Here is a 27395-nt window from a genome sequence, read left to right as displayed (position 1 = left end):
CCATCAAACCCAAGAATCTACGTCTTCAACTTTCCATATTTTTGTTATTTTCATATCTTTTTTTTCCATGGAAGGGCCAATGAACAATCTGTCGAAAAGAAAATTTTTTTAAAATGATTTCAGTAAATGTAATTAAAAGTTAAATAGAGGGAACACGGCTATTAATGTTAATATAATCTAGTTAGATTTCAAATGACCAGACCACACTGGAAAACAGTTTTGGCAGAGATAATAGTAAATTAATGAACAATAATATTAGCACCTCCCCAATAAAAAGAAGAAACAAAATGGGTGAGGCTGCAACAAATTTGCTATTAGATCGCCATTGGGATTTTCTAACACAATTAGGCTGCCGCTTCAAGCAATAAGCACCCTTCCAGGAAAGTTTCATCGGATTCAACTTCTTAATCTTGCAATCACTCATTCTTCTCAAGCTGACATCTCTTCTGCTTCATTTTCCTTTTGTGAGACATTAATTATACAGCCAATTGTTTAAGATTCAGCTCTAAATCATGCGCAAAAGATCCTGGACAATTTCAGATATTGGAGGCCTGAATCCAGGCTCCCACTGCAAGAAGATTAAATATTAGGTGCCCTGTAGCTCTAAATACGGAAGTACTAGGAAGACAAACATTAGATAACCTGAGATGGAAGAAATGCGGAAACATGCTTTTTGTGGACTTTGCTTATCCTATTCCTATTTTTAGATTTAATTAAATTATAATTTAATTCCATTTCAACAATAGAGTATATTTCATTCAATCTTTAGACAAAGTCATTAATAGATTATATGAAATCCCAGGAATGTTACTCGACCGTAATGCTCCAACCAAAGTCATTGCAAAACTTCATTCTCACATAAAGCATACCACACAAGTAAAAACATGAAAACAAGGGATAAAGAAGTTCACCTGTACACATCTAGATATTATATCAGCAAAGCGTGACAATGACTTCACCGGATACGCTCCGTTAAGAGTGATATCAACCATCCTAGTTAATGCATCAATATCATGAAGCTGCGGAATCGCCCATCTAACAAGAAATTGCTCCCCCAGAGGCCGTGACCTAGACATTTTTTTAGTATAAGCTTAGTGCAAGGTAAAAGGATTCAAATGATTGACAAATTATCTACATGCAAATTTTAATATGGATGTGAGATTTGCCTAACCTGTCAAAGGGTTCTCGCCCTGTGAGAAGTTCTAACATTACAACTCCTAGGCTATAGACATCACTCTGACAAGTGTAACTTCCAAACTCAATTTCTGGTGCCGCATAACCATAGGATACGAAGAGGCTTCCAGAAAACTGAGAATACATGCACCAATATCAGCCACAATTCTGTAAGATAATTAATACACAAACACCTACAGTATGCACATGTTAACAATGTTCTTCTTGGACTCTGTCATGTGCTTTAATGAGTTTAATCCCGTATTCTTATGTTAGCATATTTGTGTTGAATTGAGTGTATTAGTATTTTGAATTGACCAGCTTAGAGGCAAAATAAATGAGGCAGGAAAATTTTAGATAACTGCCAAGATACAAAAGAAGATCAGCAAAAATAAGCAATAGTAGGGAAAGCAATTCCTGCCCTCTCAAATAGAGATAAGGATCCCTCATGCTGTACCGATCAAACCTGCCGGAAATAATTTGTTCATCCTACAATTTTCCTCTGAACAAGATCAAGACAGAGTGCTGGAATTGGGGCCATGGCACAGCAATAAGCCAATCATAGTTCGAAAATGGGAGCCAGGGATGAAAATTTTAGAGTTTCAGATGAACAAGTTACCTGTGTGGATACATTTGAATAATGTGCCTTTGGAATTGTACACAAAAATGGGCTGAGCTACATTGCCAGTGCACTTGGGGTTCCATTGTATATGGATAAGATTACAGCTAATTGTGAAATATTAGCTTATGCAAAAATTGTGTGGAGGTAGGTGCCACTGTCGAGATACCTAGTTTTATTGATGTTATGGATGCCACCTAGGTGCCAGCATTGCAAATATTTGGGCATAGATAGAGCTTGTGCAAACAAACCAGAGGCTGCAGCAACAAAGGTGTGGCAGCCAAAGAAATCAAATGTGGAACCTGGGAAGGTCATGGCCAAGGAAGTAAAAGAGGGGGAAAGATTGGCAAAGGAAGTAAGGGAGAAAGGACAAGTGACTCTCTCTGAAAGGGCAGAAGCAAGGGTTGAGCAGATTAAGGCTACAAAGTCTGGCTGAGCAAATAGATTTTTCATTTTGGAAACAGTGGAAGAGGATAATAGGAGGGATGAAGTGGTACTGGCAGAAACAGAAGTGAGTGCTGCGCAGGAGAGGAAGGTAGAGGAGCTTGCAATTAGCTCGCCAAGGAAAGCAGGAGTAGCTGCTGTTGGAGTTGCAGACTTAATGAAGCAGTTGAAGAGAAAGAAAAAAGGCCCTATTGACAAAGGGAAGAATAAGCAAGTCAGGGCAGAATACTCTGCCTCAAGAGGTAATCCCACAGCTTCCTGAACATGCTTAGCTGGAATGTCAGAGGGCTTAATGACCCTCTGAAACAAAAAGAAGTAGTAGGTAGGATTAGAAGATTGCAAGCAGAAGTAGCATGTTTACTGGAAACTAGAATAAAACAGCAAAATATGATGCGAATAAGCATTTTGCTGGATGGTCAATGTATAACAATTACTCAGCTGCCTACAATGGTCGAATATGGCTGCTGTGGAAATCTGAATTGCATGTGGAACTAGTAGCTAATAATGATCAAAGCATTACTTGTAGCATTTTATATGGTGCACAAAAGATTTACTTTACTGCCATCGATGGATACAATAGTGAGGGTGAAAGGAGGAGGCTATGGAAACATCCAATCTCACTTAAGAATACATTTAATAATTGGCCACGGATATTAGTTGGGGATTTTAATGTTGTAGCTCATCCTGGTGAGAATTCTGACTATGATGGCTCCCAGATTTCACAATCAAGTACAAGAGATTTCTAGGAATGTTTACAAAAGTTAGCTGTTATGGATCACCCCTACTTAGGGCCACTATATACTTGAAGTAATCACACACTCTATAGGAATGCTAATCAATGACATGTGGCTGACTCAGATACCAAATTCTACAATAAAATTTCTACATCCTGAAGTCTTGGACCACTGTCGAGCTTTGATCAAGTTAAATGTGCCAAGGCAATCTTGCCAAGGCCATTTAAATTCTTTAATTTCTGGGCCAAGCATCCTGAATTTATGAAGCTGGTGGAGGAATCATGGAAGATACCAACTACTAGGAAGCCTATGGCTATATTGCACAAGAAACTCAAGAGGTTAAAGCTAGTACTGAAGAAGTTCAATTTCTCATGGAGAAAGTCAAGGAGAAGAGAGAAGAGTTGGCAGCGGCACAGATTGCAGGCTTGAAACATCCCCTACTGATACTGAAAAGGAAAAAAGGCTTGTGCTGGAGCTCAATGAGTTGTTAAACGTTGAGGAAAGCTTATGGAGACAAAAGTCCAAGATCAAATGGATACAAAAGGGAGATTAGAACACAAACTTCTTTCATAAAACAATGACAGCCAAGCAAAAAAGAGGCACTATCAAGGTGCTATATGATAAGGAGGGGAAAAATGTTGGATACATTTTCCAAAATATCAGAGGAGGCTGTGGGGTTTTTTAAGCAACTATTGGGAACAGTTGATACTAATGTTGAAGGCTGTTCAAAGGGGCTACTTGAAAATATCCTCCAAACGTCCTTGACTGAGAAGCAGAGGTAGTTTTATCTCAGGATGTTACAAGAGAGGAGATCAAAGCAGCCACATATTCTCAGTATAGTGACAAAGCACAAGGCCCAGATGGATTTAATGCCCTTTTTTTCAAAGCAGCCTGGAGTGTTGTGGGAGAAGATGTCATTGCAGCAGTCCTATACTTCTTTAAGAGCCTAGACTTGCTCCCTGCATTTAACTCAACTATAATAGAACTTGTGCCAAAATGTCAAGCTATATCAGATTACAGACTAATCTCTTGTTGTTCAGTTATCTACAAATGCATCACTAGAATACTAGTTACCAGGATGCAACAGTATCTGCCATTTCTAATTAGCACCAATCAGAGTGCATTTATCAATAGAAGAAGCATCAATGATAATGTGCTAATGACACAGGAACTGGTTAAAGGTTATAGTAGAGCAGCCTTGTCCTCAAGATGTGCCATCAAAGTAGACTTAAGAAAAGCCTTTGACTCCTTAAACTGGGAATTTTTAATCACAGCTCGAGGCAATGAAGTTTCTAGAGAGGTATGTTGGCTGGATTAAGAGCTGTCTCACATCACCAATTTTCTCTATATCAATCAATGGAGGCTTGGTGGGATACTTTAAAGGAGATAGGGGAGTGAGACAGGGGGACCATGTCACCATACCTGTTTGTCATTGCTATGAATGTCTTACGCAGACTATTAAACATTGCAGTCTCTCATGGTATTTTCTCCTATCATTCAAAGTGCAAGAGGGTCCAATTGACACATTTGTGTTTTGCTCATGACCTACTTATATTCACCAAAGGGAAGCTGGACTCAGTAATAGGTATCCAAGACATTTTGCAAATGTTTTACACTTTATCAGGGCTTCAATTAAACTGTGCAAAGAGTGAAGTTTATTGCACTGGGGTGCCACAGTAGGAGCTAGAAGATATTCTACAAGCATCAGGCTTTAAGTTGGGAAATCTTCCTGTGGATATCTTGGTGTGCCATTGATAACAGGCAGACTTTCTATGACTAATTGCACTCCTCTAATTGAGAAAATAACTGAAAGAATTCATAGTTGGGCAGCCAGACATCTGTCATATGCAGGCAGACTGCAACTAATACAATGTCATATTCACAACTATTGGTGCAAGCACTTTGTTCTCCCAAGAAAGTTATTAGACAAAGTAACCAGTTACGCTCAGTTTTTTTTTTGGAAGAGCCAAGCGAGTGCGGCCAAAGGATCTCGGGTGAGCTGGCAGGCAGTTTGTAAGCCTAAATCAGAGGGGAGGTTGGGGCTGAAGCACACAAAATCATGGAACAAGGCTTGTATATTGTGGCTTCTGTGGTCCATCTTAACTCAATCTGGTTCATTGTGGATGGCATGGATAAAAAGCTATGTGCTTAAAGGGAAAAGTATGTGGGAGGTGCATATCACACAAAACTGCAATTGGAGCGTGAAAAAACTAACACAGATGAGAAGTACTGCATCCAGATTTCTGGTACAAATAGCGAATGGGGTGGAATAGTGCAGCAAAGGGCCTACTTACTCAGCTGCCAATGTATGGGAGGAAATAAGGTCAAGGCAAATGAAAGTCAATTGGCATTGGCTGGTCTGGTGCAAGCCACAAATCCCAAAACATGCTATAATTGCTTGGATGGCCATGCAAAATAGGCTTCCAACTACGGATAGGATAGTGAAGTGGGGGATCCAGACAGATGAGGTTTGTGTACTATGTAGGAAGGAGAAAGAAACAAGGGATCATATGTTTTTCAGCTGCAATTTTTAAATGAAGGTTTGGAGGCAAGTATTGTATCAATGTAACCTGCACAGAGCAGTTGCTGGATGGGACAATGAGATGCATTGGGCTGTAACTAGGCTCAAAGGGAAGGCACTAATTTCTGTAATCCTTTGGCTGGCATGGGGGGCATTATATATTGGATATGAGCAGAACGGAATAGGAGGAACTACAAGTAAGAGAAAACAACAGGGGAGATGATACTGTAACAGATAAGAGATATGCTCAGGCTACGCTTAGTAGGACTTAAAAAGTATTGCTTTTGATAATATAAATCAAGAATTCTGTAAGAGATGGAAGCTAAGTAGAGATATGTTTGATCTGTAACTTGGTAGGAGGTTTACTGCTTCTTGTAACACTGTAGTAGGGTTCCTGCTTCTTGGATAATGAAAATGCTACTTATCCCAAAAAAAAAAAAAAAGGATCCTTCATGCCTTCATTTTGAGACTCTAAATTTTACACGTTCATCTCCCAACTGATATTCCTTTATAGTGTCACACATCCCTTGAATCTCATGGTTTGTTAACTTTTCTGCTACATATTGGTTTAAGCTTTCTCACTGTTCAATTGTAGTCCATCAATGTCCACTGCAAACAGCTAAAGAGTATAATTCAAAATAAAAAAAGGTCTGAAGTCACCAACTAACATTTTGTATTGTTAGTAACTAATGTATTTGTAGAACCTCAAATAAGCAGGAATCAAATATCACATCTATACACAGATTTGCATCCAAAATTACCTCACTTGCAGAGCCAGATGAGAACAAAGGAGCCAAACCACATTCTGAGACACGAACTGCAAGCTTGTCATCAAGGAGAATATTCACAGACTTTATATTCTTGTGCACGATTGGTGGCTGACAGGCTTCATGCAGATACCTTACCACCAACAACCAAAAAAAAAAAAACTCAGTTTTTGATTGATTGGTGGCTTAAAAACTTAAGAGACTAAAGACATACATATAAGCCACAAGCAAGGAATTATGGGCTTTTTAGGATTTCATCTACAAATCATATAAAAGATGATACAACCTGCTCAAATATCCAAACTAAAGGATTTTCCTCCCATGATAGCACATCAAATTTCCTTGGTTACATAAATAAAGGGCCCTTGTATTGTCAATACGTTTACTTACTGTATGGCTCTTGCAACTCCTAGCGCCACTCGGACACGTGCATTCCATGAAAGTTTCTTATGGATCCCATCATTAACATGCAATGCATCATACAGTGTCCCATTTTTGCAATATTCATACACAAGTAACCGTTGCCCATGCTCATTACAGTAACCCACAAGCTCCAAAATGTTCGGATGCCTAAGTTTAGAGATAGTACACACTAATTCAAGAAATTCAGCATCATTCTTCCACCTGGAAGCTCTAGTATCCAGTTTCTTGATGGCAAGTAGCTACAAAAGGATAGATAAGAATGTCAAACATACAGCAAATAGAGGTTGGGAGGAAGGAAAATAAAGCTGCCAACAGTATTTTTTGTCTCTCTCTAACAAAACTGGAATAACAACGAAAGTAACATAAAGGACTTGTACCTACAGGCAAAAAATGCCAGAAGAAGGGGGCCTAAGCTAGAAACACACTCAATTTTGCTATCACATTGTACTCCTACATTCAAATCATCTTACCTTTCCATCTGGAAACTCAGCCATGTACACACCACCAAGCATGCCTTCTCCAATAAAATTTTCCTCTGCAAAGCTGTTTGTATACTGCTGAAGTGATGCAATGGTGAAGGCACTCACGGTCAAAGAACATGAGTCCTGACCTCTAGAAGAGCGACCACCTCCATTTACTTCTGCTAGAATGATTGGGCTTATATTGACCTCCTCCACAGAGGGAAATAAAGGAGGAGGTAGTGGAGGCCGCAAGGACATGGACTTCACATCCACACCTCTGATGTTTATTGCATGATTTTTCTTGGCCCTTGAACTTGCAGGCATCGTAGTTTCATCAAGAAACTGTTCTTCTTGTAACTTTGAACTTATTCCTATTCCTCCACTTTCTTTTCCACATCCATCCACTGGCTTCATAGCTGCCTCTTTAGCAACTGTTGAACATAGTGCCTTCCAATTAGATAAGGGTCTAGAAGGAAAGTGGAGAATTTTACAAGACCGGCCACAAGGATAGACTATTATTAAGTTACCTTTCTCCATTTGATAAGTTGGTTGAGATGATGATTTATTAATTCGGCTGAGCTTCTCACTAGAGCCCTTATATGCATTCACACCATGCCTGTCAGAACTTTTGTTTCTTTTACAGCATCTCCACACTAAAAGCAGCAACACTCCTAAAACAACAAGTGCTATAAGTCCTGCAACAGCAATCCCAATAACTATCTTATTCGTCCAAAACTTTCTTGACTTTGCCCACTGAGGAAATTCTAGGCTAGAAGGTCCACCAGCTGGTACCATAGATCCTTCTAAAGGAGATGGAGCCCAGGCTATATATGCAGGGAGTGCTGGTGGTGGTGAAGGAAGAATCGTAGTATTAAAGGGATTTCCATCTTTCCTGCAGAGAAGATGTCACACATCATTAGAACACACACATATATACTTAAAACAGAAGTATGCAAGATCTTGAAAATGTCAAAAGAAAATCTGAGAATTCACCTGAAATTTCGAATATTCAGCAACTTCGCAGGTATAGGGCCAGAAAGTATGTTATTCTCTACATTCCTACACAAGAAGAAAGTAACAATTTGTAATGCTTAGCAACTTTCAGGTTAATGCTAGATCATTAGGTGATCAATTTGTAAAACAAAATTGAATGGAGAAACTTCAGAGGAAAAAGAGTACAAATCTGAAAGGGGAAGATCCTGTACGACATCAAGGATCCCAGAAAGTTTATTGTTCTGCAAGTGCCTGCAGCAGAAAAAGTATATATAATCCTTGATGTTAAGAAGCATATATGCAATTCATGAAAAGTTTTCGTGTAAATGAATCTAATGATCTCATCTTTCAATGAGATTATTACTCACAATGTTGTAAGAGATGACAAGTTCCCAAATGATGGAGGCAACTGACCAGTCAAATTATTTCTTGATAGATCCCTGAATAATACATATTGTCAGAACTAAACCTAGAAAACTAAACAGAATAGAAGCTATATAATTAACGAGCTTACAAATTGACCAAACCCTTAAGCTGTTGAAAGGAATCTGGAATTGAATCACTTAAATGGTTATCATCCAAAAACCTGAAGACAATAAAGATAGAATATTGAATGATAATGAGAAAATTATTACAGCTTGAGAGTATGATTTCAGGATAAGCAAGTTTGACTCAAACTTACAAATATGTTAGTTGAGTTAAGGCAGACAAAGTAGCAGGGATGCTCCCATTGAACTGATTACCTGAAAGATAACTAAAGAAAAGAAAAACAAAGCTGATTCAATCATGGATAAGCTTAATAAAGGAAAAAAACATACTATTTGCTTATATTAGCTTATGAAGTATGCTCTACAGATAAATATAAAGATTGGAGTCAAAACATACAAATTTCTGATGGTAAGAGGTAAGGCGGATGGAATACTCCCTCCAATCTGATTGTGACTTAGATCCCTGCTTCGTAAAACAGCAAAAAGCAGCATAAGGCTCTACAAAGAAAAGGTATAATTCCAGAATGAATGAAACAATATACGATATTTGAAAACTGAAACTTGATGTTTCCTACTCAACCTGCTTTCCATTACATACATTCATCTGCCTATGATTCAACCATTTGGACAACTTTTTGATTGCCCAAGAAGCACAAAGCTCAAAATCAGCCAAAACGAAACATTTGGGAAAATGCATTTGCTCAGTGGATATCATCAACATTCACAAGTGATTCGAGAAAGAAACAAGTATAGCTGGTTTTGAAGCATCAGCATCTATGAGAGATTAAAATGGTTGGGAATATGACCGGACCTTAGTCATCAATGCTAATATGCACATCACCTAGAAATTATATACTAAAAAAGAAAAATGCTTACATTACTATTATTGATTCGAAGCTTCCAACGCCTTCATCCAAAACTCCTCCCAGATTCAAGCCATTAAGTCGTCTGAACACCAATAAACTCAACAAACATTGATACAAAATTTATTGATGAGGATAAGGAAAATTAAGGAAAAGGGAAGAAAAATCCACGTACAGTTCTGTAATATTCGAGAAAACACATGAAACGCCCTGCCATTCTTCCCCACACGGATCTCCTCCAACAGGAATCCACCCAAGAAGTGGTGGGGAACCCAGAGAAGTATATAAGCTATTCATTGCTGAAACTAGAGACAAACAGAAAACAAAGAAACAATTATTACAGGCTTCCTATGAATTGCTTTGAGAAACTTCCAAGTTTCAACATTTAAATTAAAATTTTGGACATGTTTAAAATGAAATAAAACTATTCTCCAATGACATTTGCTTGAACCCAATGACTGTAGCCTGGATAAATATAGTAAATAGAAGCTCAAACTTGAAAATACTATCATCTAGGCTCAGCAATTCTATCAGAACTTGAAAGTTGAAACAGCTCAAAAAATGCATATATCTAACCCAAAATGAGAGTAAACGAAAAAGAATTTTGAACATTAATGAACATATTTTTAGAAGCACCAGCTACCACATTTATTTTGATTTTCTATAAGAAACGAAGCTAACAAAGCAAAATGCAAGTTAATGGACTTCACTTTCTTGCATTTTCCTTCCCTTTCCTCGAACTTTCCCCAACACCAAACACAGCATCATCGTTTAAGAATAAAAATATTGCCAAAAAGCGAAGCAAACTAAGCTAAGACAGTTTACCATCACGAGGGTCAGTAATTCCACCAGTAAACGGCACAGTCAAAACCAGCAAAAACCCAACACATACCATCCCCAAACTCTCAAAACCCATTTGCTTGCTTAACAAATACCTTTTAAAAACCACAACCTTCTCTCCCTTTCCCAGCAAACAAACAACAAAAAGAACGAGCAATGTATGTAAAGAGAAATTTGAATTTCTGGGTTTTTTTCTAAAAAAAGAAAAGAAATTAAATGGACCAAATTTATTTTATTAGAAAAAAGATAAGCTATGAAGGTCTTCTAGGTGGAGAGAGCTAAAGTTAGTGGCAAAGCAAAGAGAGTAAGCTACAGAAAGGAGTGAGGGCAGAGAAGAAAAAGAGTTTGTTTTTTCCTAGTATTGGCTTTTTCTCGAGGTTCTGTTTGTGTCAAACTGAAACGACCCCACTCACTTCTGTCTCTATCTCTGTCTTCAAAGTAACCATTACCAACCAACGGCACGCTAACCTGTGTGTCGACTTTATCTTTTTAAATATCGAGAATGTTTTTAAGTACTTTTTTAGTAAAAAAAAAAAAGAAAAGATTTTACTAATTTTTGGATAAAAATATAAATTTTTTTACATTAAAAGAAATAAGTGGTAAAAATACTAAAAAAAAATATCATTTTAATCCAAGCCGTCCACCTACAAAATTACGAATGTTTAAGCAAAGCTTTCCATCGTTTTATCTTATCTTGTAAAAGGTTAATTATAGGTTTATTTTATTTAAATCTATTAAGAATGGAATCTTCATTATTAAAATTGAAAATTTAATATATTTAAAATGAGGATTATTTCAAATTAATTATATATAAAATTTTCTTTTCTCATTAACTTTTATCAAAAATAAAATGTCTACTAAAATAGTTTTGCTTGGATTCCACGTGAATTTTGCTATTAACATTTGAAATTAGGGACCAAAATAATTTATTCGTTCATTCATTTTATCAATGATGTGATTGCCACAATGGACATAATTTGCACCCATTACGCCTTCTATGACGCTCCCTTTCATTACTTTTTTTTGGGTCATTACTTTCTTTTATTCAAGTCCTTATTATGATATATTACTATATACAGTAATAAATAATCCTATCTTCTTTTTCTTTTCTTTTCATTTGATTTTTTTTTTTTTTTTTTTTTTAGCAATTAGCAAGTAGAGTTTGAGGTGGATTCCTACCGACTCCCTTGCGAATGCAGAAAAAAAAAAAAAAAAAAAAAAAAAAGAAGCTTTTGGTTTAAAAAATGGAGAGGCATAACGTTCGAAAAATGCAATGATAAGTGATATGACATGGACTTGGAGGTTGCACTCCTTGAGCAAAAATAAAACAACAGGGGCTTAGATTATAGTCAACTAAATGATATACATATAGCTGTATTAATCCAACGGTTGGATTTTGACCTTTGTTGTTTGCCACCGCCTGTTCAAACGAATTAAACGTCTTTGACCTCCTCTTCTTTTATATTATATGTCATTTGATTTTTTTTTTATTTATAAATACTGTTAAAGGTATTTGATTCATAAAATTTTAAATTTAAAAAATAATTTAAAAATATATATATACCTGACAAAAAAAAAAATTTCATGGCAAAAAATATTATATTTAGTTAAAAAAAAACATAATAAATAATTACATGTCCTACATTTATATTAAAAACCATTTGATCCTCAAATACTGCGTTTGTTTACAAAGAAATGCAATGAAAGCCTATACTACACAGTTGTAAAAGAAAAAATTTACAATAATGGTGGCTTGGGCGCTCACATGGTATTATCTAAGACCACTCCTTCTCTTTTGCTTTGCTTTGTATTTTTGACGTTTTATTTTAACAAATTTTGTTTTGTTTTGTATTTGACCTATTACTGCTATTAATGTTAGCAACGTAGAATTTATTTAATTAAATATTATGTTTTTAACATTATAAATATAGTATTTATTTGATTAAAATTTATTTTTTATAAATATCATATTTTTTATTTAAAAAACATGATATTTGTAATTTAGTCAAAAGTGATTTGTTATTTAAAAAAAAAAATTATTCAGTTTAAATGTGAAACCAAAATATATTTTTTTAAATATTAAAAAATCACAGAAAGAGATATGTTTTTTTAATTTTTGGACTTTTAAATAGTATTGAGAATATTTTTTTTTTTAAGAATCAAATACTGGTAAATCAAACATAAAAATCACATTTACACAAATACAATATAAAAAAAATTTCTTAAATTCTTCTAAATCAAATGACCCGTGAAGATTTTAACATGGTTTTAGACAAATAACTATATTTTGATTGAATTCAAAGGTAAACAAACATAATAACATATTGGGCAGCAAATTTGGGATTAGTATGGATCAGTTCTGGTTCCGGACAAACCCAAAAGAGATGGGGGCCTTGGAGAAAAGGGCTCATAAGATAAACCCAAATGGGACATTGTCTCATTGAGCTGTTGTCTACTTACATTGGTCGTTGTAAGTTGTAACGGCTTGTTTGCGGTGTAGGCTTTGATTTACGGCGCCATACATTTTTGTTGACCATGAAATTGAAAAATTAGAAGCTGGATTCATGGGCTGTCAACTTGCTAATCAAATCCTGCAAACTGCCACACACACCAATTTTCATCCTTGTCAACAATTTTTTCCTCTCCTATGCTGGTGATTGTACTACTAACTTATAAGCCTACCATAGCCATTAGTGCTACAACTCTATCATCTTCAAACAACTTTTATGCTTTATTAATTTTTTTCAACTACTTGATAAAGGTCTTTAAGTAGTATTGCTCCAACTTTGAATCTATACCAAAATCCCACCATCATCATTTCTTGATTAAAAGTTGTTTTAGTAACATACATGCTTTGGAGCTTCCTTGATAATATGAGGTAGTTGGCAATGCAGATAAGCTACGTCTCCATTTCTGGTCTTTTTCAGTTTCACATTTTTTGACAGCCCATGTTTCAACACTCAATAGCTTGCAATTGGGTGGGAGAAGAGAAAGGTTGTTTTCCAATCATGTCCTGTTTATTGTTTCACTTACCACTCTTGTTACCTGCCATTGCATAAATTCAATACGTTTGTTGTTTGCAAATTCTCTGGATCTGCTCCCAATCCATTGATGCTTTTCTTGCCTTAGATTGGTTCCCCTATTGACTCTGGCTCCGCCCATTTAGCCTGATAAATACATGGGCTTACTGCACATAAAGAGAGCTCTGTTTGTGTTTCTCATGTTACTTTGTATAATTATATAATATTATCACAAAATCTAGCCCATTAATTAGATCTGCATACAACTGCTGAATCTATAGATTCCATTACATATATATATATTTATATCCTCACATTATTAGTTTTGTTCCAAATATTGAGACAATAAGAACTATACAAATATATTCTGTTTGATTCATACATTCCAACATGATTTTCATTATGGTTCTCATCCAGTTGAAAACTAGCACTGTTTGATTCCCCATCGATTATATATAGATAGCAAATCAAAGAATAGATCGCGTTCATGTAAATCTATGAAAATTGTAGGTCTAAGTGGTCGACCACAAACCATAAAGCCAATAATCACCGTCAGATGATCACCTTTAACCCACATATGTCTCCTGTTAAACTGTTTATAGTGGCCCCCATTATCTGCCCAATCTGATTATATTTAGACACCACATACAACAAAAGTTCACACCAAATTCAAATGTACCGACGGCTGTGAACATACAAAAATCCCCTTCAACGAGCACATGCGCCGCTTGTTAAAAAATTGCACAAATCACGAGACGGAGTACTGTTTTCTTAAAAGCAACAAAATGAAAAATCATAATAAAAGAAAAGGCTCAAAGGACTTGAATGCAAAGAACAAAATGTGGAGGTCACTAACAGAAATAGCAAGAAGTTATCTCGATGCCAGAATAAATGCATTTAATTATAGGACTTTCGCATTCACTTCCCATTTAACGACCCGCTCATTGTCTCCTCGTCTTCTTTGTTTCCTAAGCCGGGAAATATCGACCGACTGCCAAAGTTCCAACCTTGTGAAGAAAGAAAGCTTCGTTTTTGGCCTTAACCCTACAATGCCAACTTGTTTCTGAGTCAAACTGTAGCTTCCATTTCCTCTAATGGGTTGCTGTGTAAGCACAAACAGAGGTTCCCCTCGTGAAATGAAAGCACATTTACAAGGGGGTCTTGAATCTTTTCACCAAAAACCAAGTCTTGAAAGCAGAGCTCCACCACCTTCGACTGAAGAAGAAACAGTGAAAGAAGTTTTGTCTGAAACTCCAAAACCCAAAGTTCCTCCGAAAGCTCACATCTTTACCCCACAAGAAGAAGAGAACAAGAAAACCCAGATAGAGAAACCAGCCTTTGTCAAGATCCAAGAAAAGGAAAGCGTCGATTGTAACATCAAGACTGAGCCAAAATCACCTGTCATTGAAGAGCCAGCTTCTGAAGATGTTTCTGAGATTTGCAGCGTAAGTTTAACTGAAAGCCTTTCAACTATAACTGATAGAATAGATGAAGAAGATGAAGTGAGGCAGCAAAAAGTGTTCAGATCTCCAGCAAGATCCGGGACAAGGAACGGGGTCGTGGGTCGGTCGCCGGGCCGGAAACTTGATCAATTACCTGGCAGAAGAAATGGGGTTGTCAATGGGGGATCATCAGCGAGGCTGGTTCAAAGCAGGGAACTCCCTGCGAGATGTGGATCAAGACCCGACCCGCCGAGGAAGGATCCGGGTGAGAGTTCAGGGAGGAGGTCAAGGTCACCTGCTGTGAATAGATCTGCGATGGGTCGAAGCCCATCTGGAAGAAGGACTAATCAATCTCCTGGTAGGGTCAGACGTGACCCAGGAGAGTGTGGTAATAGCAAAAAAGTGGAGCAGCTGCAGCAGCAGCAGCAGCCGCAACAACATAGTTCTACAACTACCATGGAAGGGAAATGGCCAAGTAGCAGTAATAATGGTGCTACACCAAGCGCTCCAAATGAATCACTTGAAAATCCTCTTGTCTCCCTTGAATGTTTCATCTTTCTCTAAAGATGAGGAAATGTACCCTTAAGTTCATATTATAATTTCTTTTCTTTTTGTTTAGTTTGTGAATATTGATCAAGTCAAAGGAAAATCTGGACTGGAAGGAGAGATTTGGTGTGTTAGCTTGGTATTTCAGAATTCAGAATTGAGAGAGTGTGGACTGCGTTGTCTTGTCTGCCACTGGTGGATTGGAATTTTGGATACTTGATACGAGATGCCTTTAATTGACCGGTGACTGATTATCATCATTTATTTATTTTCCTATTGTATTTTCTACTCTACTCTTCTTTGCTGCTGTGAAAAAAGATCTGCATCTCTGCAAACAATTATACAATCTGGTACAAAATCATTTCTCCTTTTCCTTGTTTCTTTATCCAAAAAATATGAAGGCTTGAATCGTCACGGAATCCTAACATTCAAATAAAAGTAGAATATCCCTGTTTCTATTGTTTTTTTGGGTTTGGTTAAAGCAGTTATTGGTGCTGGTGAGTCAACTTTTAACAGCGTAAGTTGATCTTTACACATTAATCATGATTAGATTAGATAAATCAGGCACATGCTTATGCCTACGAAACTGGGATCTTGAGCAGGCTGTTAATAATTTTGGCGCATAAAAATGTTTGGAAATCCTTTTAAGATCCAACTTTTTACTCACAAGCGCACGAGGAAGATGCATGTGTTCCCATGCTGACTTCCCATTGCCAGAAAGAAACAGAGAAAGGGCTCCATGCTTGGTCCCACACTTCCCTTTATAACGCCTAAATGAGAGACATTAAATGGAGGAAAGTAATGTACAACCAAAAGGGAAACATGGAGAATTGCTCAAATTAAATATTCTATGATCCTAAACGCCACATTAAAAACACAAAAAGGAAAATGTGAAGGTGAAAATTGAAAATCGGAGAATGTAAAGAGGGAAATCCATATTTGTAGCCGTTGAAGATTAAGGAGTCAAGACAGTGGGAGTGGTCCAATATTTGATATTAACCCGTTAATGGAATATGTTGGTGGACTCCCTCCAGAAAGAAATAATGCGAGAAGATCAGATATCAGTTATTTTGGATTGTTTCTTTAGCTTTCTATAGTCGTCTCTTTCATAAGTAAAGACAATGATTGAATGTCCCAAAGTTCAGAAGTTCAAAAATTTTCAACCAAATGGCTTTCATTTTTGTTTCCGTTATAAAAGATGAGTATGGTAGTTGGGCGTTTTCGACTACGGGACATGATTTCTCCTCTGCTTGCTAGCTAGAGTTGGATGTGTTTTAAATGAACTTTGTTAACGAAGCTTGTTAAGTGAAATTTATGAAATTTTTAATTAAAAATGATTTAATAAAAATTTTAATAAAAAAATTTAAATTGATAGATTTATAGTATTTATGAAAAGATTAATAATATATGAAAAATATTAAAAATATAATTTATTATATAAATTTTATCAATATTTATTCAATGATAAAAAATATATTAAAATTTTTTTAAAAAATATCTATATAAAATTTTTATTAAAATTTATTAAATTTTGTACACTTGATTTATTTAATAAAACTTTTTTAATTTATAAATTTTAATTTTTTAATTTTACTTTTATTTAATCATTTTTTATAAAAAGAACTTCATAAACTTTCTTTTAAAAAACTTCGACCAAGTTTTTCCATTAAAGCTCACCTTCAACCATCTACTATTCTGGACGTAATGGCCCATGGAAGTGATTCTTTTGCCAGATTCGGGTCCTAAATGAATAATCACATCTTGTTTTTTCATCACCAATATTCTACGCAGAACCACAGGGTGTAGTGGAAATGTAGAGGTTCATATTCACAGTTTTATATTAATTTCTAACCATCTCTAACAAATTGCTCTTGAAACAGATTTTCCATATTCTCAAACAACAATTATATAATAGGCATCAAATTTTTACATGTAAAATGATCCATTTGATGGCCAATCCAAACCATCTTCAGATCCAAGGCACTATCTCCAAACATTTTAAACATGAAATGGTGGAGACTTGACAGAAAGGCAATTTAAGCCAAAGCCAGCCAGCCCGCCAAAAACTATTTCTATATACACAACATCACGATCTAATGGCCGAGAAGCGAAAAAAGGGCAACTCTGATCCAAATTATACAGTCTTGCTTGTTCATAGAAAGCCTCCTGCTAGAGAGTAGTAATGATCATTGTTTGGTGTAGCATATGCAGTTCTATTTCTCAGTTTTAGCTTTCTCCTACTGAACTAGCATTAATGTTTATGGGGGAGCTTGAGGCAGGATTGACTGATGAGTTGTGTTGTTTATGGGGGAGTTTGAGGCATTGAAGGGCGTTCTGGGGGACGGGACTGGAGCTGGGTGTGCAATGAAAGTAGGAATCTCATCCCCCGGCATTAATACTGAAACTCCACTGGTGTATGTCGTCATCTGCACAAAGTAAATTACCTTTATATGACTTTCCAATCGAGATTAAGAATGTTTTCTAGGACAATAAAAGAGTACTGTGTTCCATAATTCCTACAACTAAAAAACTTACAGAAAAACATTACACCAAAATCCATGTCACATTAACAAAACCAAATGAAATGCTCTGATAATAGTTCTACCGAGAAATCATATATAAGAGAAGCAGTAACTGATTCTCATGCAAAAGCAACACAAACAACAAATGTCAAGGATGCAACCTGGGATGAGTGAATTGTATGCCAAACCTTGCCGAGGCTCATTGCAGATCAGTGCACCAGCATATCAATCATAGTCTTGATGTATACTCATTGAAATTTCTCTAGAAGTTGAAAGTTTTCATATGATAGTTCTAGTGTAGGAGATGAACAATAATTTAGGCGAATTAGAAAAAAGAAGGTACTTGCAACAACATAAACAAACGAATAAGAACAAGAAGAACCCTCAGCCTCAAAATCATGCACAAAGAATAAGGGGAAAGGAGCTGCATAAGAAGTTTATACTGAATAAAACCACCTAGTAGACAGCTTCCAGGAAAGCATCCTTGGTAATGAAACATGGACCTTACTACCTTACAGTCACAGACTGACGACCTACCTGGTTGTCGTGATATGGACATAATATAGCAAATCACCTCTGGCTTAGGAAAAGCAAAAATGGACAAAACTCAAAATTACTAATAATGCAGAAGTGATGTTTTAATTATATTAACAAATAGTAGAACTACAAAAATTAGTTATTTGAATCAGACAGCATCAAACATAAGACTACAAGAACTTAGAGGAGCCTTCTAAGTTGCTTATCAATTTCCCCTCAAGTTTTCTCAAATTGGTTCATAATTTGACAAAATTTTTGATAATTAATTACACATTATGTTATGGCCTTACAAATCATCTGTTTCTATAGTTAATTCTTTTCCGTAATTGCCATTGAGCAGGATAAGTAGCTCACATCAACTATAATGTATCTTGTTTGTTGAATAGAGGTAGCCTCCTAGCAGATTTGGCTCTCAAATGCAACTAACTATTAATTTCCAACTCTCAACTAAACAATTTCGATCTCCCCCAACAGGTGCTACTCAAAACTTTAGTTGGGACATTATGTCTCAAGATACCAGGGTGCGAGCATGCATCCTTAAGCACAAAATCAGGTGTATCCTGTGAATTGATTTAGACCTATCACCAGCAGGATTCCATGGACATTCTATAACATGCCATAGTTGGCTAGATTGAACCATTTAGAAGGTTTTGAACCTGCTTCTAATTAAACACAACTTAATATCACAGAGATTAGAAATAAGCATTGCATAATTTAGGGAAAACACCCTTTACATGATCATCCCACAGAATATAATCCTAAAATGGAAAAATAGGTTTGAAACTGTAAGTAGGCGAGCCTAGCTTCTACATCAAAAGCCATGGAACAAAGTAGAGTAGACTACAGATGTGTCGCAAGATGCAGGATCACTCCTAGGATACCTTTGGAAAAAATTAACCTAAACTGAGATAGTTAATCTAAGTTGCCTTATATCTCCCATGATGAAAGTGCACCACGCGTAATCTCATTATCCACAGAATCCATGGGTCAATTATCATAATGAAGCTTAAAGAAAGCACATTAAGAGCTGAAAATAAGAAGACAATCAACTGAAGCTTGTCCACTAAGGTTGACCATTTGTTCCCAATCCGAGGTACCGGACATGGGCGGCAACAGAAAGATTGACACTGTTAAGTCCCATGACCAACATGTAAAATGGTGGGTCCAAACACAAACAATTACATCTATTTGTTAGACTCTTTGGACCGGGACCAACCATTCAACTTCGGCTGATCCTTCACTTCTTAGATGGACCATTGCCTAAACGATCATAAATACAACGTCACCACAGTTTTGACAGGCTCCAAAAAATGATGAAACTTTTGACTAAAAGAAGCAAATTAGCAATTGCAAGGAAGAAAGAAAATTAAAGCAAATGAGATGCTTTATGTCATGAGACGTCAAATTTACAGAAAATTAAGCTCTCATTGGATAACTTTATAGTTAAAAAAGAAATAACTGACCAATATAATTGTTTGAAGCAGTTAGCAATAACCCATAAAGAAAATCCAAAGAGAGAACACATAATCCAAAGGTAGATTCAGTAGATGACTAGCTGAAAAGGAGAAGGGATGGTCCCCAAGACAAAAAGAGAAGCCAAGGGCCACAGCCTACAGTTGATAAGAAATACTATTCATAGAAAATGGGCATCAAGCGAAGTGAAAAAGAGGACGGAGGAAAAGAGGAACAAACTTCAAAGAGAAAGCTTAAACATTGAGATCAGACAAGCGAGCAGAAAGAAGAAAAAATGTCGACAATTTCTCTTTCGCCTAAAGAAAAGAATGTGAAGATATTCATAGCTAATTAAGTATCTATAACATGATTAAAAGTACTAGAAGTACAATTTACAAGAAATGTATATCACTGACGAAGCAAACAAGTTTTAGCTTAGCCAAAAGGAAGGATTTGCCTGCTATTCTGCTATACAAAATGTATGATGTACAGAAGCTTTACGTCAGGTCAGATAAGAATTACTACTGTTTTCAGAAAAGAAAATAAAGCAACCCAAACCTTCAAAAATGAAGAAAAAAGATTGTTCCTTTAAGCGTCAGATTAAACAACGGTAACCATGTAAGGCAAAGTAACCACCTTTAACCCCCCCCCCCCTCCCCCAAGGATATCATGCTAAACAATCAAATTCCAAAAAAAAAAAAAAAAGGAAAACTTTGAACAAAACTGAAGAAATCCCAGATGTAGAAACAAAAGGGTGACTCACTTTTGGTGCTGGTTGGCTGAGCTTGCCATTGAAACTAAGCTGAGATTCAAGGTCACCACGGTTACGACCATCAGGGGATGAGTTGGGTCTAAGAAAGCGTTCAAAGATGCCCATGACTAAGAACATGGAGATGAAAATGGCAGTAGCAACAAAACCAAAGGACACCGAATTGACATAGTTGTCAAAATGTCTCCAGTGGTCCTCTCTTTGTGCATTCAATGGAGCTCCTACCGGTGGCCAACTATAGAAGTAGCTTTCTTCTTGTCCCATTTTTTCAGCAGTGAAAAAAAAAAAGAAGTTTTAGCTCTCACTCAGCTCGCATCACTTAACTCTTCGTAAGAGAGAGATGGTTTTTGATAGTGTTAAAAGTTATGGCAGTACTTAGGCTTTTACACCGGAATCAAAGCTTCGTGGAGTACTTAAACTGGTTAGGTTAGGGGCTTTGCAAGAGAGAGCAGAGAGAAGAGAGTAAAAGGGAGGAGCATGTGGGCTATCTTTACATGGAGGTGACCTGGGGGTTAAAAAAAGTATTTGGAGAGGCTTTTCTATTTCTTATTACCGCTACTGGTACTACTTGTAATTTTTATGCTTTTTAATTGTTGGTAGAAGAACAAATAAAATTCTGGGCATTTGCAAATTCAAGTTTCTTTTTTCTTTGGACTGAGAGGCAAATTTAAGTGTCGAAAGTGACCTCTCTTTCTCTCTCTTGATTAATTTTATGACAAAATTTCATGTTGAAGAAACAAATGCTTTGATCAAAATCCTGTTCAATCGAGCATTCTTTCCATCCAAATAATTTGACCAGCTTCGCCATCATGCCTAGCATTTTATCATTTTTTATCCATATAATACCTTTTTTGATTGGAAAGAAAGACTGCAACAGGACATCCAACATGCAAGATTAAAAGATATGAGCTTCCCCCATCAAGAGTTGCTATCAAAGCATAAAAATGTCCAGCAGATCCAAAGGAAAATAAGTATGATAATCCTTTCTTTTCCATTTTCCCTTTCAACAGTACACTCCATCAAATGATTATTACAGGTTTTGGAGACAGATTAAAACACTGAGTTATGTCATGGGCCATTGCCAGGTATAAAAAATTTTCCCTTTTTCTCTTTTTTTTTTAGTTTGTTTCACTTCAGGGGCCAAGGCCCCCATAAGAAAACCTTAGTTTGCTTGGTTTATTGCCTTAAACTTCCATTTAAATTACTAAAGTACATCTTCTTCAAGTTGTCATTACTCTCCAGGAGAGGGGTATTTATGAAATTATTGGAAGCATTGATGTGAGAAGTTGAAGAATGCTAGAGTCCAAAGCAAGAATTGCAGTGATACAGACAGAATGAAAGAGAGAGGGAGAGAGAGAAGCGCAACAGCTTACAACATGAGAACCGATATAAAATCATGAAAACAAAAGTAACATCTCTTTTTCTCTTCTTTCTTCTTCAATCTTGAAAAGGGCAACTCGGAAAAGTGGTCCCTGAAGACCCCCAGGCTTTGTGGCGATAGTGCATCCGACATTGCAGTTTTTGTGGTCCAACATGGCATTACACATCATTAGTTCGCAGCTCCTTCTTGTTGAATCCTCCTAGGACAAGAATCATAGCTGGGCTAGCCAAACTAAATTTCAATTGAATTTGAATGCCTTTCATGTTTTATCCAATCAGATGATCATTTGCTTGTTTTCATGCTTTTTCGTAACCAAAAAAAATTGGCTTTTTAGTTGATGAGATGATGCAAAATTGCATAAAGGTAAGTTCATGTTGTAAACATGCCAATTTATTAGAAGGCATAGCCATTAGCCAATAGCCAACAACAATATGAAGCCCCCATCAAATAATTGAGGAATCAGCAGCATCTGTTAAACAATCTACTGATTAGGGAAGTTGCAGTGGCGTCTTCACCCCACCGTGGGTGGACGGTCATTGCCAAAGGTTCATTTGATTTAACCGTAAAATTAATTTAATGATATTAAAAACAATAGTGAAAAGATGAGATTAATTATTATAATAATAACATTTAGTATTATTGGTAAGATTAATTATCGTATTAGTGAGATAAAATATAATGAAAAATTAATTATTAAAATTAATATATAATAAAAATTTAGTTTATTTGATATTTATAAAATTAATAAATAATTAAAAAAATATTAAATCAATTTTATGTTAAATAAAAATTTTGTTGATAAATAATTGAAAATTAATATTTCTTTTTTATTCACCTAAATCCGTCTCACTACTTTATTTTTTTTATATCTTTTATTTTTTTTTAATTTAAGCTAGAACCTTCTATTTTTTTTGATATTTTATTACTATTTCACAAATTCAAGAAAAAAACATGTATATAAAAAAACACATATAATTGGAGAAATTATATCTAAATGAATGAAACTTGTTAAATTTGCAAGAAAATACTAATACAAGTTCATAATTAATTTTATTTACTAATACATATTTAAATTCTTGAATTTTTTATTAGAATTAATTTTTAGAAAATATAAATATATTTTCAAATATACATTCTTTTATATGGATTAATAAAAATCTCTCTTTTATTGAATTCTTTTCTTTTTTTACTTAAACAATTAATTTTTAAATTATTCATGTAATAAATAAAATATTTTATTTAAAAAGAATATAATCTAAAAAATTTAAATAAAATTTTTTTTTCACTCTTCAACCAAATAATAATTATTAAAATTTTTTATTCATTTTAACTATTCAAACAAGAAATACACAAGCAAAAAAAATAAACACAAATATCCCTTCTTTTCTTTTAAAAATTTTATTTTATTATTGTTTTCATTATATTTTTATTTATTAATGTCCGTCCAACCATAGGGTAAATGGTTAGCCCATGAAACCCCCATTTACGAACCCAATTTTCAGTAACCCTTCACATGTATCGTGTCGGGTTCTGCGCCCTTGTCCCCCCAACCTCCTTGAAGGCTTGGAAGTTGAAGTGGGACTCACCCTGGTCCTAGATGGGCCTTCCTTCCAGGTGTCACGCCCGCCCTTCCAGCCACGTGGCACACAAGGTGCATCCCTTAAAAAGAAAAAGCTCCTACTTGGAAAAGGGATTAATAAAGGGGATAAATTTTGCCTAAGCAAAGCCTCACTCTCTCTTTCCCGTAACAAATCCGACACATCAGGCTGCATCTGTCGGCCTTTACAGGCTCTAACCAACATGTGGACATCCAAATTCTCGAGATTGTCCCTTATTTTAACGGTTCAGATTACTTGTTCACTCTGTTTGATCTTGGCCGTTGATTTTGGTATTAGCAGGGGGTCAAAGTCAAATGGGTCAAGCATTGTTAAAACTTAAAAATTTCTCACGCGTGCACTGTACCATCACACGTGTGATAACGTATTAATAAGATTGTAAACAAATTGAATACAAATAAATGAGTTTATTATTTTTAAATATTTTTGTGTTTAATTTGTGTTTGTTAATAAAATTATTTTATTAGTTTATTTTTTTTATTTAAATAATAAATTACTCATAATTTATTTATATTCAAATAAAATTAAATAAATTTATTTTTAAATATTAAATAAATATATTCATAAATATATATAAATAAATATATTCATAAATAATAAATAAATTATAATCAAATAAATTTAAACTAACAAATACATTTTAATTGAATATAAATGAATTTTAAAAAAATATTAAAGTAATAGATAAAAAAATAGTTTTATTAATATTATTATAAATAAATAATAAATGAATAAATTTTAAATGAATCTTAAATAAATTTATTTGTAAATATAAATGAATGAATAAATAATTATTTGTGTTTGATTTATTTAATAAATAAATATATAAATAATATTTAAAATTATTTATTATATTTAATAAATAAATTTAAATAAAGAAAAACTGAATATATTATCTAACGATTCATTAAAAATTCTGATCGCTTATTCCTGCGCTCAAGCGAAGAAATTGACCAAATAATTAGCAAAGGGTACCCGCCGCATGCCCTGGGTCATGAAGTCAGGGTCAGGATCAGGAAGGCGCACGGTGTCTTTTGCTAAGTTGGCTAAGCTCAAGTCTCACGTGAAAGGACCCTTTACGTTCGTTTATTGGTTGGCCTGATTGGTGTACTGTCTCTTCTTTTGAGGAGAGAAAAAGCTGTAGTGAAATGATGCTCTTGGATCTTGAGCACTTGATGACATGGGATTGGGCTTCCCTCTTTTGAGGTTTGCAGGCCTATGGCTAATTTTAAATTGACCCATCTCCTTTTTTTGCATTCAACAAGATCTTATATTTGACCATTTGGGCTTTTTCATTCCACGACCTGAGGTGTCTGGCAAAAGCTTGCAAAATTGAAAATTTTATTCATTTGATATGGGCCCAGTTAGAAAGCAGCATCATTTATTGCTTAAATATATGAAAAAGAACAATATTTATAAGGATTAATGTAATTCTAAAATATGATTTGATTAAACCCCTGTCAACTTTGGTAAATCAGAAAGGGAGAAAGGTTCATTGGTTTCTTTCTAGTTTGGACAAACATCATCAAAATGCTGTCACACAATATTTTTCCTTCTTCTGTTTATCTCACATAAATCAATCAATGCAAACCTTGTAAATAAAAAAATTTTCAGGAATCCAAAAATTCTCTTTTATGAGTGGTGAAACTAGTAGTTGCTTATTTGTTATAACATATGCTACTCAGACATACTAGTTCACCATCCAAACAAGGCAACCAAGGTAGGTAGTACATATCATCAATTAAGAAATACCTTATGCAGTATAACCAACCTAACCAAAGTAAGATCTTTGCGATGGTTGGACTGCTTACGGGAGTTGAACGACACAACAATGACTGCATAGCTCTTTTACACCTTCTTCCTCCTTTGGTTCTAAGATCTTCCACGCGTCAACCGTTGCTGATGTATCAAATATAAAGACCACTGAAAGTGTTCGGGATGATTCACCTGCCATCCGATACCCCGCCAAGAAATATAAATGGGTTCCAATTGGTGCCATTGTTAAGTAAAGCCGTTCCATTGGAGGCCAATTTTCATTATTGGCACCTATTGTGGAGAGTGGTGGATTAAGAGTTTGGAAACGAGATCCATCCACTTCATCCCACATGTTCAGTTTTCCATCATAGAACTCAATGTGACCTTTCCAGGTCTTGAGGCAGTCCCCAGAGCTAAACAACTTGTCATCCACTGCAACGATTTGATTTGGTGGTACATCCAGCTGCCACATCCCTGCCACGAGGTCCCATCTTCCTGCTCGTGTGTCGAACACCTCAGCAGAGCTACGCTGTGGAGAAAATGTCAGCATGTTTAGATCCGAATCTCCTCTTTCTGCAAAACCACCCACCACGTAGATTTTCCCCTGCCAAGTCACCGCAACACCTTTGTATCTCAAAGTGCTCATGCTCGGCAATTGCGTCCATTCATCAAGAGCAGGATCATACACCTCAGCCGATGAAATTCCTCTAGTACTAGCCAAATTGGACTTCCCTCCTGCCACATAAATTTTATTGTCACAAACAGTACAAGCAAAATCGTATCGTGGTGTGCCTAATGGCGCACATTTGGACCATTGGTCCAATCGAACATTGTAACGTAATACTAAAGGTGACACTTCGGCACCAACATCGACAAATTCAACGGATTCGCTTGAATTTTGAGGCCTCCCTTTGTTCCATAACCTCCCACCAATAATGTAAATCGACTCTCCTAGAGAAACCATAGCAAAACCTTTCAAGACATGGTTTTCGAGTAGGTCTGGAATTAAGCTGACATGACTCCATGTGTTGTTAGAGGGATTGTAACTCTGTATACAGTTAAAAATGTTAGCATCAGGCCCTGCCTCTTTAGGACAAAAAGCCACCAGAACGCGATAGCCAGAATGGTTGTATTCAGGTGAAGGCGGTGGTGTTATGGGTCGTGGCGGAGAAGGTAGTGAAACCATTGGAGTAGTAGGGGAAGGTGATAGGCCTAAAACGGGTTCTTATGGTTGTTTCAATGTCAAATGGGAAGATTTAATGTAAAGCTTAGAGCAAGATATAGAAAGAAAAAAAAAAAGCATGGCGGATAACACAAGAATTTTGAGTATGTAGGCATCGACTAAGAATTTAGGATGGAGGGTGCGTATCATCCAAGCATTGGGAGATAATACCTAGAGTTCTTCTTGTTCATGTTTTGATCAAATATTTGATTGAATGTTTTTGGTAGGCTGTTGTCTGTTGCATCGTTTGTTATGTGCCGGAACATCTCCGTAGTTTTCTATGACTTGAATATACTTGAATATAGTTATTGGCTTATAGCCTTGTTTAAGCTATGATCAATCAAATTTGGAGCTTGGGGGCTGTTGTGTAACAAATGTTTCTAGGCATCTAAGTTTCAGTAGTGAGTCAACCATTTCAGGCTTGTTAATCCATTTCTGAAACTATGAACATCAATGAATTTAGTCATAATTTTAGTGAAGGTCCATATTCTACAGTGGGATTTAAAGTTATCAGACTTACTCGACATTTTTTCTTTACCAGAAAGAATAAAACAAGAATCAGTGGCACCAACCCATTCTTTTCCATCACCAAACCTAGATTTCTATTCTGTCCATATATACTCTCCCTTTCTTCCATCTCTACTTTCAGCCACCCAGTATATTTTAGGCATAAAGCAGTTATTTCAAGTGCATTATTTTTTTATAATACTGTCAGGATTATCCTCAGATCTACCAAGATCTAAACATTTGTTTTTTCAACAAAAGATTTTGTTGAAAAATCTGAACATTTCAACAATGAACACACAT

General features: G+C 35.7%; 3 protein-coding genes and 2 pseudogenes across 5 annotated transcripts; 2 read left to right on the top strand and 3 right to left on the bottom strand.

Moving 5' to 3' along the window:
• Window positions 1-161: 161 nt before the first annotated feature.
• On the bottom strand, window positions 162-10655 carry LOC111275082 (protein STRUBBELIG-RECEPTOR FAMILY 3-like). 2 transcript variants are annotated; one of them, XM_022860208.2, is made up of 16 exons: window positions 10312-10655; window positions 9662-9791; window positions 9500-9571; window positions 9021-9086; window positions 8818-8889; window positions 8650-8721; window positions 8504-8575; window positions 8322-8387; window positions 8136-8201; window positions 7670-8034; window positions 7152-7573; window positions 6649-6920; window positions 6253-6391; window positions 1172-1308; window positions 912-1068; window positions 162-568 (listed from the first exon to the last, which is right to left on the bottom strand). In XM_022860208.2, exons 1-16 carry the CDS (start codon window positions 10400-10402, stop codon window positions 506-508), a joined length of 2262 nt encoding a protein of 753 aa, XP_022715943.2. In that variant the 5' UTR covers window positions 10403-10655; the 3' UTR covers window positions 162-505. The 2 variants fall into 2 exon arrangements, with proteins under 2 accessions (XP_022715943.2, XP_022715944.2); XM_022860209.2 differs by having other exon boundaries at window positions 10197-10312.
• On the top strand, window positions 3548-5384 carry LOC149511337 (uncharacterized; annotated as a pseudogene).
• A 3545-nt stretch (window positions 10656-14200) lies between the features above and the next one.
• LOC149511336 (uncharacterized) lies at window positions 14201-15549 on the top strand. The gene has a single exon (XM_089755550.1). It carries the CDS (start codon window positions 14441-14443, stop codon window positions 15350-15352), a length of 912 nt encoding a protein of 303 aa, XP_089611676.1. The 5' UTR covers window positions 14201-14440; the 3' UTR covers window positions 15353-15549.
• A 1597-nt stretch (window positions 15550-17146) lies between these two features.
• Window positions 17147-21386, bottom strand: LOC111274249 (uncharacterized; annotated as a pseudogene). Its single transcript, XR_016334166.1, has 2 exons — window positions 20609-21386; window positions 17147-17760 (listed from the first exon to the last, which is right to left on the bottom strand). The product of XR_016334166.1 is annotated as an uncharacterized LOC111274249 (transcript).
• A 3914-nt stretch (window positions 21387-25300) lies between these two features.
• LOC111318762 (uncharacterized) lies at window positions 25301-26967 on the bottom strand. Its single transcript, XM_022921633.2, has one exon. It carries the CDS (start codon window positions 26550-26552, stop codon window positions 25419-25421), a length of 1134 nt encoding a protein of 377 aa, XP_022777368.2. The 5' UTR covers window positions 26553-26967; the 3' UTR covers window positions 25301-25418.
• Window positions 26968-27395: the final 428 nt, after the last annotated feature.

Source organism: Durio zibethinus, chromosome 26 (genome assembly GCF_047325235.1).
Source record: "Durio zibethinus cultivar Kanyao isolate XHJ-2024 chromosome 26, ASM4732523v1, whole genome shotgun sequence".
Taxonomy (NCBI): domain Eukaryota; kingdom Viridiplantae; phylum Streptophyta; class Magnoliopsida; order Malvales; family Malvaceae; genus Durio; species Durio zibethinus.
Note: the sequence above shows the minus strand (reverse complement) of the source record. Positions and strands in the feature narration are given on the sequence as shown.